Genomic DNA, 12,772 nt, shown 5'->3' with positions numbered 1-12,772 from the left:
TTTCCTAGATAATACAGCAGGAATCGTGACTCGAAAAGATGGGTATAGCCGCAAAAAAATGAGCACCTATCTACTGCCGATTTTAATCTTCGACAATGATTATCCAATTCAGAGCAGCACCGGCACGCTCACTATCCGTGTGTGTGCCTGCGATAATCAGGGAAACATGCAGTCCTGCAATGCAGAGGCCTTGGTCCTAGCGGCTGGCCTGAGCACGGGGGCACTCATCGCCATCCTTCTTTGTGTCATCATTCTACTCGGTAAGCTATACCTCCGAATGCTCATTTCACTCAAAGAAGTCTCTCCCTTCTGGTTCAGTGATGGTGCAACCAAAAAGCACACTTCTCTAGGGCTAAAGGTTGACATTTTTAACTCTTTATTAAAATGGTTCTTTCAGTGGTGGGGGGTGGGTAGGGTGGGGTGGCTGGGTGATACACTGGGGAGGGTATGTGCTATGGTGAGCGCTGTGGATTGTGTAAGACTGATGAATCACAGACCTGCACCTCTGAAACAAATAATACATTAAACAAATACATTATATGTTAAAAAAAGAAGAAGATGATAGTAGGAAGGGAAAAATGAAGGGGGGAAATTGGAGGGGGGAGACGAACCATGAGAGACGATGGACTCTGAGAAACAAACTGAGGGTTCTAGAGGGGAGGGGGGTGGGGGGATGGGTTAGCCGGTGATGGGTATTAAAGAGGGCACATTCTGCATGGAACACTGGGTGTTATATGCAAACAATGAATCATGGAACACTACATCAAAAACTAATGATGTAATGTATGGTGATTAACATAACATAATATAATAAAACTAAAACTAAAAAAAAATAAAATGGTTCTTTCGATTAGAAAAAGAAAATTGAGTTCTCTCTGAGGATAGGTCTAGCTTTCTAGAGATGGAAGACAGAGATAATATAGCTAATGCTATATACATATACAGAAACAAATATTTTTAAAATCTATTTTATATTACACCGCTTAGTGCTAACTAACCATGGTCACTGTTCTAAGTATATTTAATTTTGCAACTGATTTAATTTTCATATCAATTCTGTAAGATAAATACTTTGATTCTTCTCAAGAAAGACTAACGTCTACCAATTCACTCATTTAGGAAGGTTTTAACTAGCATTCAAACTCAGATAAGTCTATTTCAGAATTTTCCTTTTAAACCATTATTCTCAAAACCAAAGACTACCTTTTCAAATAATATTACTAACAAATACTAAGATATGGATATTAGACACCTAACTGGCAAGTGCATTTAAATTGTCAAGATAAGGTAAACTTTTTATTCATACAATTTGTTATACATAGGTGCAAATTAAAAGTTTTACTTCATTTTTTATAAATATCACTATGACATTGTGGTCATATCTTCTCATGCAATGTTTTCTGAAGTCATGCTTTCAACAGCAAATGTTTTATTTGAGCATGCCCTAACAGGACAACAATTTAATTCAATTAAATAGTTGTTCCACTGTAAAACATTCCCCCCCAAAATTGTTTCCATCAAATATTCATCCAAAATGCTTATGCTTAGGGCATGAGAGCCAGCCAAATTTATGTTCCAATGCTCATATGTGCTGGCTCCTTTAAACTGCAAATCCTTTCAGGCTATCTGGATGAAATCCTTTTGGCCAGATATCCTTGCAGGACTTCAGTGGGAGATTGATGAAAGTGAGGAGAAAACATTTCTCTCAGCTAAAATGATCCAACTATTGGGGCGCCTGGGTGGCTCAGTTGGTTAAGCGACTGCCTTCGGCTCAGGTCATGATCCTGGAGTCCCAGGATCGAGTCCCGCATCAGGCTCCCTGCTCAGCGGGGGATCTGCTTCTCCCTCTGACCCTCTTCCCTCTCGTGCTCTCTGTCTCTCATTCTCTCTCTCAAATAAATAAATAAAATCTTAAAAATAAATAAATAAATAAAATAAAATGATCCAACTATTTAGAAAAACATTTTCTCAGGGCGCTTTAGAACATATGTACCACCAATCCACATCTCAGAACTGCTGCTAGAAAGTTGACTCTTATGTAAAATATTTTTGTATCCCCATGGAAAATAAAGTTTGGTTTACCATTCAGCTAAGTGCTACTGATATTATATTGTTTTATTTACTCACATAGTTCTACTTTCCTAATTTAGAACACCATGGAAATATGTATATTTCATATTTGATTTTTAAGATTTCTATATTAAGATAATACACACACAGATATAAAGACATGCATACACACATGGGGGAACAAAAGCACCCCCACAGTAAGCTTAGATACTATAACATTATGAAACTAAATTGGATAATATTTTTTCTATGCAGAAATCCTAGAAGGCTGCTTCATTATTCTGAAAAGTCTGCCACCTTTCTGCCCTACACAATATAGAAGGCACACATTTCTTGTTTTCCACCTTCCCAACTGGTTGCCTATATGTGGAGTGGTTTTCTATTATTTAGTTAAAAATTGGTTCCAATTCAGGTTTCATTATCAAAGTTCCTAAAGCATTTTTGCTGTGATTTCATCTTTTTTTAAGTTTTTATTTAAATTCAAGTTAGTTAACATACAGTGTAATATTAGTTTCAGGTGTACAACGTAGCGATTCAACACTTCCATGTAACACCTGGTGCTCATCACAGCAAGTGCACTCCTTAATTCCCATCACCCATTTAACCTATCCCTCCTTCCCACCTGCCTTCCAGTATCTCTCAGGTTGTTCTCTGATAGTTAAAGAGTCTGTTTTATGTTTGGTTTGCTTCTCTCTTTTTTCTTTCCCTATGTTCATCTGTTATGTTTCTTAACTTCTACATATGAGTGAAATCATATGGTATTTGTCTTTCTCTGACTTATTTCACTTAGCATAATACTCTCTAGCTACATCCATGTCATTGCAAATGACAGAATTTCATTCTTTTTTATGTCTGAGTAATATCCATTGTGTTTGTGTATATGTGTATATATATACATATATACCACTTCTTTATCTATCCGTCAGTTGATAGATACTTGCACTGTTTGCATAATTTGGCTATTGTAGATAATGCTGCTATAAACATCGGGGTACATGTATCCCTTTGAATTAGTACTTTTCTATCCTTTGGGTAAATACCTAATAGGGCAATTGCTGGATCATAGGGTGGTTCTATTTTTAACTTTTTGATGAACCTCCATACTATTTTCCAGAGTAGCTACACCAGTTTGCATTCCCACCAACAGTGCAAGAGGGTTCCCCTTCTTCACATCCTCGCCAACACCTGTTGTTTGTGCACAGTTACTAAATTTCTAAATTTCTATAGTAAATAGACTCTGCTCTTTGCAAGATAATGATATAGCACGGACAATGACATTTTAGACCTACCTATTACAGTTTGAAGAAATGTAGTTCTTAGAGTTTGTCTATGTTACAAGGCAAAGTCGAGGCAGGACTTTTTAATTTTTTTGGTTCCTTAGACACCTTGGAAGTCAGATGAAGCTTATGGGAACTATTCAGAATGATAATTTAAATTAATAAGGATAGGATATATTAGGCAAAGGAAATATATGTATCCAAATTAAACAAGAAACAAAAGCTAAATGTGCTTAATTATTGTCATATGTGCCTTGCTCTAGTGCAAGTCTAATGATCATTTGAGATATGTCCTAACTAAAATGCAATATAAAATATCTGTGCTTTCTATTGATTTAATAGTCACACATACTCTTACTATCACTATAGTAACTGTATATCCTGATATTCATAATAGAAATACTAAATTTCAGTTACAGATAAATGGAAATAATGATACACTTTTTTCTATTCCTTATCTTAACCTTTCTAAATTCCATTCAATTAATAACCTCAGCCTAGGGAAATGAAGTAGATGATTTTAACACAACAGAGGAGAAAAAAAACTCAGAATAGGTTCTAAGGTCCATTTATGGGAGTTAATAAATATTATATTAGCTAAGAAACCCTTAAAATAATTTGACTATATTGTTGTTCTTTTATAGTCAGAATTTATAGAAATTTTGAGGAAAGTAGAGAAATTATAAATTCAATATGAAATTTAAAAGGAATCTTTTTTTTTAACTGAATGATTCACTAAATTGGTAGATTTTCAGATCTATGTTGGAGTTAATTAACTTATTTTCATCCTTTAATAGGCGAGAGTACAGATATGTTCCATTTTTATTGAAAAGGTCTTTTTTTTAAATTATCTCCAAGATGATTCTGAATATAGCTCAGCACCTATAACCTATTCTGTGGAAGTTAACTAAAGATGCTTCTAATGATTTTTTTTTTTAATTCTTTCTACCAATTAATAGGAACTAAGCAAAGTGTGTTGGCCAATATGACAATATCATTGGACAGGCTTTTAATGGAGTTATAGGGCACTCAAGGGCCATGGTGAAATGCAGTCTCAATGTGAATGAGTTTCCTCTGTGGAATCTCAATACAAAAATTGAGAAAAGAAATGACAGATTTTTGAGCCAACATTTTCTTGTTTTTTAATAAAACGTAAATAGTACTGACAAAACATTTAGCTGCCTAAAGTAACGGGAACCTGTTTTTTATTTCTCCCCTGCAATGTGCAAGTGTGCTTTAGCAAGATTATCTTTACTTCTTAACTTTTCTTGTATATAAAATTAGGGACTTGGCCTATTTCCAATGGATAATTTGTATTTTGGAAATCATGTGTCTTTTTCCTTATTTTTAAATATATATGTAAATTGCAAAACGTATTTATTTTGCATACGTTCACTGTCACATATACGCATATGTTAAATTTCAGTAATATAACAAAAAACAAGAAAGTATATTCTATGTGGGGAAGTTCACAGTTAACCTGATACATGGTATGTAAATAATAAAAACAATATAGTGAATCGAGGGATTATAATTAACATTTTAGCCAGAAAGTTCCAATGCAACTGTACAAGTCAAGGAAATCCTCAGTAACAAGATAATTAGTCTGAGCTGTCTTGTAAGATGAGTGCAGGTTAAAGATAAGTTAGACTTTGAATTTTATACTGTCATTTATAGAGTTATATTTCAGATTTTAAGTAGGCTTTCAAAACCAAGTCAATAAAGGAATTCAAACAGATATGAGCTACTGGAAGAAATTAGATAAGTAGTATGTATATATTTATGTATATACACACATATGCATGTGTATAATATATACACATATATGATGCATATGTATGCATATATATGAATAATGTTTTGCATATATGCCCTTGCATCATTAAGAAAATATTAAATTGTTGCTCAATTTTTCTTGGGATAATAATGACTGTAGCTTTAGAATTTTAGTATTTTTAAGCAAGCATACCATTGCGGGGAATGAGGTATCACATAATTAACAGTTGGCTAAATGAATTAGCCATAACTGAATAAGGCTTTTGCAATGCCAGAGCTCTATAGGATAGTGAGTCTTGAAAGTAAATAAAGGGATTGTAATATCTGCTCCTTTACCAATAGAAGACATTTAGTCACTGGCCCAAGGCACCCTGTATTTATGTAGGGTAGTTACTCTTTTTTTTTTTTATTAAAAGATTTTATTTATTTATTTGAAAGAGAGAGAATGAGAGAGAGCACATGAGAAGGGGGAGGGTCAGAGGGAGAAGCAGACTCCCTGCCGAGCAGGGAGCCCGACGCGGGACTCGATCCCGGGACTCCAGGATCATGACCTGAGCCAAAGGCAGTCGCTTAACCAACTGAGCCACCCAGGCGCCCGGGTAGTTACTCTTTATCCAAACAAATCTCAGCATCTCTCACACCACACAAACTTCCCTCAGCAAAGTGTGTTATATTTCATTTAAACCTGAATCATGGACTCTCACTATTTTCTCTTTGTTGTCGTTGTTGTTAATAGTTTTAGTTGTACTGTTCGCTGCACTGAAGCGGCAGAGGAAAAAGGAACCTCTGATAATTTCAAAAGACGATGTCCGGGACAACATCGTGACCTACAATGATGAAGGTGGTGGGGAAGAAGATACCCAAGCTTTCGATATTGGCACATTAAGGAATCCAGAAGCAAGAGAAGACAGTAAACTTAGAAGGGATGTAATGCCTGAAACTATATTTCAGATAAGGAGGACTGTGCCTCTGTGGGAAAATATTGATGTACAAGATTTTATCCACCGAAGATTAAAAGAAAATGACTCAGACCCAAGTGCACCACCTTATGATTCACTGGCAACATATGCCTATGAAGGGAATGATTCCATAGCAGATTCACTCAGTTCTTTAGAGTCTCTCACAGCAGATTGTAACCAAGATTATGATTACCTCAGCGACTGGGGGCCTCGTTTTAAAAAGCTTGCTGATATGTACGGGGGTGATGACAGTGACCGAGATTAAGAGTATTGTATGACTTGATCCATGTTTTCGGAAGTACTCTCCTTGTTACTAGATTGAGTGGCCTGCATTCTCTTCCTTGGAGGAAATTTTTTAAAAATTGAAATTACAAACAATACGTAGGTGTTGTCTTAGTAAGGGTTTGCTTAATCAGTAAGTTTCTGTGAATGAATACGAATGATATAGATTTTTAAAAAAAAGTAATAATAACTAGTTCCCTCTCTTTGCCTAACAATCTCTGAAGGAAAGTATACCACATCAATAATCAATAAAAATTACATAAAGGCTTTTTGTGCCTTTCCTTAAATATAAAGACTTTATAAATGTTTTCTTAACTGACTTACAATCACCTTTACTATTTAACATTGTGCAACTGCTTTGTAAATTAATATGAAAAATATATCCCTAAAGAAATAGGAATGACTATTACTGCCATATTTATTTAGTTGAAGAATGTCTTTGTGTTAATTCATTCATATTTTTATAAATGTATATTTATATTTTTGTATTTTTATGAAATAAACTAGTATTTATAAAAATAAATATCATTTTATTTAATTCCTAGAAGCACTTCTGATCTCACTTATAACAGAATTTTTTTTACATCTTTATAGGCAAAACATGATTCACTCAGGGAAAAAATAAAACAGCTAACTTACTGCATGTGATTTGGAACTAGAATATAGCAAGACTATAAAAGAGCTTTAGTATAAGTAATGGTGTTTTGCTTCTGCCACTTAAACATGGACAAGTGTTTATTGAACTACTCATATTTACCCATCAGTAGGATGTGAGACCTTTGAAATATAAACTATTATAAATATGCTTGTAAATGATTAAGTTTTTTTGTACAGTTTTTTCTATAGAATCAACCAATGAATTTTACTTGAGAGTATATGAAGTATATGTAAGGAATATTATGTAGATGACAAAAAAAAATCTAAATCACTCTTCCTTCATCAATAGAATAGTTTTCAGAATGAAAAGTAATAGTTCTGATTTTCTTTCTCCATGATCAGATAATTCATGGGATATAATCTGGGTGACATTTAAAATGTGTACCAACAAACTAGAGGAGTTTGGGTTTTTTTTAATTGAAAACTTTATTGAGGAGATTCAAAGTGACGGTATATTTGAGAAATTCTTGAACTAGTGACATGTCCACTGGAGATAAGAAACCTTAGGGAATGTGAACGTTTACTAATGACAGGGCTTGTCCAGAAAACAGAATACGGACAAATTAAGACATGGGAAAGAAGGAGAAGAGAGAAAGCCAGAATTGTACATAATAATTATTTGCAAATCTTTAAAAGACTTCCAGAAAACTTGCCTTGGTTTAATCTGGAGAATAAAACCTAAACCAAAAGATAGAAACTTCACAGGGAGATAGCATATTATTCATTTTCTGTGCCATGAATTATCCTTTTCTTTCTCTTTTATTATTCATCTTTTAAGGAGCAAATATCATGCCCAGGGTGGTTCCTAGAGTGGAATTTATATAGAAATTTAACATCCACTAGTCTGTTACCAAGCCTTTTTAAATAGCAAATACCAATTATGAACAAACTTTTGTATCCTGTTACTATGTTATAAAATTTTTGAAGATCATTTCAATAACTTTACCATCAGTAGTTAACACATATTAAAGTTCAATTTGATGCTGAGAAAATAAAACATACTTTGCACTTAAGAAATATCTGAAATTTTTCTAATCATTGGAATTTCCCAGAAAACAATGTTTTTCATTTTAGTTTTCATTTAGAAAGTTTCACTTTTCACTTTAGAAAGTAATTAGTTTTGTGTAAGGCTGTTGAATCACAGACCTGTACCTCTGAAACAAATAATACATTATATGTTTAAAAAAAAAAAAAAAGAAGAAGAAGAAGAAGATAGCAGGAAGGGAAAAATGAAGGGGGGGATATCGGAGAGGGAGACCAACCATGAGAGACTATGGACTCTGAGTAACAAACTGAGGGTTCTAGAGGGGAGGGGGTGGGGGGATGGGTTAGCCTGGTGATGGGTTTTAAAGAGGGCATGTACTGCATGGAGCACTGGGTGTTATACAAAAACAATGAATCGTGGAACACTACATCAAAAACTAATGATGTAATGTATGGTGATTAACATAACATAATAAAATTAAATTAAATTAAATTAAAAAAAAGAAAGTAGTTTTCCCAATGCTAGAGCTATTTCAGCATGAATCAGACAGATATTTGAGGAGGATGACACTGAGTGCTTAAAGTAGTCAGAAAAAATGAATCCGATATCTATTCATACCTCTTATAATCACTTTATTCTATAATCACTAGAAGAATAAGTGGCAATAAGTAAACAAATTAAAAAGAGGCCTATAATGACTGTACGTGCAACACCTGCTTAGAGAAGAAAAAAATATGTTGAGTCAGAAAAGGGGAATTGATAGTTACATTGAGTGCCTGGGTTTACCATGCTTTAAATACTAAGCGCAGCACAACAAACCAAGCTACCTGTAAGTTGTAAATGTACAACTGCTATGAGAAAATCATATTGAGACTACACAGAATAAGACACAGAATAAGAATAAGATTATGAAGAAATGTTCATTTGACTACCACTTTTCAGCACTTTAATAAAACTGGTTTGAGTTCTCCCTTTCCTTGATCTGAGAATGACTGATACACTGAGAGTTTACGAGGACAGAGCTAACTGATTTCATTCTTGGTAAGTATATGATTGTTTCTGCTATAAATCAAAGGGTATGATTTGATCAAAGAAATTTCCATACCTGTGAAATATTAATACTTCCTATCGTTTTCTAATAATCTATGAAATTCTTATAATGGGAAAAATGCATTTATAAGTCTGATCAGCATTTTTTTTTCCTCATGGACTGTAGCATTGGTAAAATTTGAGGGAAATGAATTCTTAATGTGTTTACTTTCCAAACAAAATAAATCAGCTAGCTTTGACTGTTTAAACTTAGGATAGAATTAAAGCTAGTTAAGTCACCATTTTTTCCAAACACAATTAAAACTTAATCATTGTTTTAATTTGCATATTAAATAATTTTCAGAATAATATATGTCTACATTTAGGTTTGAAGTTTTTTTTCAGGGAGAGGAACGTATCTGTATTATTTTTACTTTAATAAGTAGTCTGGATAGTATTATCTTCACTATTGCTCTCAGGCATATGAAATAGATTTCAATGATTTAAAAATCAATTTAGTAAAGAGAACAAAACAGCATTAACAACAAAATGAAAACAAACAAATAAGAAAAAAAAAATTCGGGCGCCTGGGTGGCTCAGTCGTTAAGCGTCTGCCTTTGGCTCAGGTCATGATCCCGGGGTCCTGGGATCGAGCCCCACATCGGGCTCCCTTTTCAGCAGGAAGCCTGCTCCTCCCTCTCCCACTCCCCCTGCTTGTGTTCCCTCTCTTGATGTCTCTCTCTGTCAAATAAATAAATAAAATCTTTAAAAAAAAATAAAAAAAGAAAAAGAAAAAAAAGAAAAAAAAATTCTACCATAGCCAGTGGTTGAAGTGACCCCAGCGGATTATTCCTTCCATTTTGGCACAAGCACCAGATCCTTTATTAAGTTGGTTATTCTTTTATTTTACTCACTTGCCTTCTTTCTAACTCTATTTTAGAGTGGTCCATCTTTCTTTTTTTTTTTTTTTCTTAATTTAAATTCTGGCTATTGATGATCTATCCACCCTCTTAGTTACTATACATATCTATATCAATATCTATGTAGACATATAGACATATCAGTATAAAGATTAATTGAAAATTCTCAAATGTAGACTTCCATCTTTGCCTCATTCTTATAATCCAAACATATTTCCAACGAACTATTCTAAATTTCCAATTGGATGTCTAATTAAGTGGGATACACCCAAATTCTAACCTCCAATTTTCATCCCTAAATCTGTTCTACTCTCAACTTGGCTCAAGTTGATTAAAAAAAAAAAAAAAAAATGGCAATAACATCTTACTACTTATCCAGGCCAAAAATCTTGCAATCATCCTTCATTCCTATTATTCCATAATTCTTCACATCCTATATTTTAGGAAATCCTACATACTATACCTTCAAAATTAGCCTGGTATAGAATGATTTTTTTCATCACATCCCCTGCTATAATCCTGGTCTAAAAGGCTTACCTGGATTATTGCAGTGTACTTCTAAGTGTTCTTTCTTTTTTTTTTTTTTTAAAGATTTTATTTATTTATTTGACAGAGAGAGAGATAGCAAGAGCAGGAACACAAGCAGGGGGAGTGGGAGAGGGAGAAGCAGGCTTCCCGCCGAGCAGGGAGCCCAATTTGGGGCCCGATCCCAGGACCCTGGGATCATGACCTGAGCCGAAGGCAGACGCTTAACGACTGAGCCACCCAGGCGCCCTCTAAGTGTTCTTTCTGACTAGCCTTTGCCCCTACCATCTATTTAGAACACAGAATACAGAATGGGTTGCAGTTCTTTCTTCCTTCATTTCTTTCTTTCTTTCTTTCTTTTTCTTTCTTTGTTTCTTCTTTCTTTCTTTCTTTCTTTCTTTCTTTCTTTCTTTCTTTTCTTTTCTTTTCTTTCTTCTTCCTTCCTTCCTTCCTTCCTTCCTTCCTTTTAATTAAGTGTGAGCATCTCATTTCTCTATTCAAAATTTATCAATTGTTCTTCACAGTGAAAGTCAGTCCTCACAAAGGATCTACCATATCATAGATCAAGTTCCCATTATCTCTTTGATCTTATTCTCCTCTATTTCCTTAACTCATTTCACTTTAGTTATTCTGGACTCCTTGTTGTTCCTTAAAAATGCTAAGCATTTTCCCTTTGAACTGACTGATCACTATCCTTGGAATTATTTTTCCCCAGATACCCATGAAGTTAACCATAGATCTTCCTTCAAGTCCTGGTTAAAATACCACTTTTAAAACTACAACCCCCCAAACCCATTTCTCCTTTCCCAGCTTATTTTAAAATAAGTATTTTCCACAGCAAATATCACCATTGAACATGATAGCTAATTTGTTTATCATTTAATTTTTTCATCTGTCCACTTCTACTAGAATGATTGTTGGTTCACAACTGGTTCCTCTACACCTAGGGCAAGGGGAGATGGAAGAAAGAGGCAGGCCACTCCAGATTGAGAGGTGGCAGGTTTAATCAGCAAGGAAACTTACATCTGAAGCTTGTCTTGGGCAGCAACAGGACAAGTAGATCTCTGCACTTGCCTGCCAGAATCTTAAAAGTTTATATAAAGGATTTAACTGAATTCAGTCATATACTCAGTCTAAATAGTCTCAACAACTCCTTACTCTCTAAAGGCTGCATCACTGAAACAGCTCCTAGTATGGGTATGGTGGGCAGAATGTACATTCCAAGGACAGGGGAGGGTTGTAAGAAGTTTCTGACTGCCCGGGGTCCAGTTTCTGGGTCAACCTGAGGTCACATCCTCTCAATGACCTCCTCCAACAATGACTGGTCCCCAAATCATACCTTGTTGACATGCAGCAAATATTTGTTAAATGTTAAGTGACATGCTCATTATTTAGATATGATACTTTTCTTAATTTGGTAAAATATTATGAATACATAGGAGATTAAAATAAATGTAAACAAAAAAGAATTATACTCAAATTCATAACAATGTACATGCCTTCAACACAGTATTGATTATAGCCTAAACTGTTAAATCTAGGTACTGTATGCTGAATTCTGGTTGATCATAATTAGGTCACTATTTAAAAAGATCTTTTCAAAATTACAGAAAAGCATGACGAATTTTTTCCAGTTTTTTAAAAAAGCCTCACTAAACTAAAATTGTATTCAAAGATCCGTGCTTCCTAAAGAATATGGTCATGGGATTTTACTGGATTTCGGGCCATTAGTTCTAAATGTCAGAATCAAAACACAAGCCAACACAAAGAAGGAATCAAATAAATAGCCTCATCTCTGTAGTTTTAATTATCCTTATAATCACCTAATTATTGGGCTGGTTTGGCCCTCTTTTCTCACACTTGGGTAATAGTTTGTGAATAAAGGTAAGCTGAACAACACTATGAAATGTTTTCTTACTTAAATATGTTCAATTTCATTATAAATTTCAGTCATAATGTGTATTTTTTAAAAAATAAATATTGTTTGATAACAATTTTATATGGAATAGAAACACCAGCTATTTAGGCCATTATGTTAAAGCTAGCAATCTATAGACATTGGGCCTTATCTTACCTACAGTCTTTGTTACAGTTGTTGTTCTTTGACAGAATATTATTACCTAATATAGTATTAAGAAACAAAAATCACCAAAGTATTGCTAGCATTTAAAAGTCAAGATATTTCACCCATAAATAATTCTCTCTCAATTTTCTTATGGAACCTACTAGTGAAATTAGGCAGTTTTCCATTATTTTTATGTGTCACCCAGTAAATTTCACAAATTGCCAGTT

The 12,772-nt window shown here is 34.1% G+C and overlaps 1 protein-coding gene across 1 annotated transcript in view; it reads left to right on the top strand.

Annotated features, from left to right (window-relative positions):
- Positions 1 to 6,798, top strand: part of CDH9 (cadherin 9) — a 131,226-nt gene extending 124,428 nt beyond the window's left edge. The window contains exons 11-12 of the mRNA XM_006726866.3: positions 9 to 260; positions 5,860 to 6,798. Of these exons, the coding sequence (XP_006726929.1) occupies positions 9 to 260; positions 5,860 to 6,347 (740 nt within the window). The 3' untranslated portion in view covers positions 6,348 to 6,798. The remainder of the gene's footprint in view (positions 1 to 8; positions 261 to 5,859) is intronic.
- The last annotated feature ends 5,974 nt before the right edge of the window (positions 6,799 to 12,772 follow it).

The sequence above is a fragment of the Leptonychotes weddellii genome, chromosome 7 (assembly GCF_054177405.1).
Source record: "Leptonychotes weddellii isolate Sample4059 chromosome 7, ASM5417740v2, whole genome shotgun sequence".
Taxonomy (NCBI): Eukaryota; Metazoa; Chordata; class Mammalia; order Carnivora; family Phocidae; genus Leptonychotes; species Leptonychotes weddellii.
Note: the sequence above shows the minus strand (reverse complement) of the source record. Positions and strands in the feature narration are given on the sequence as shown.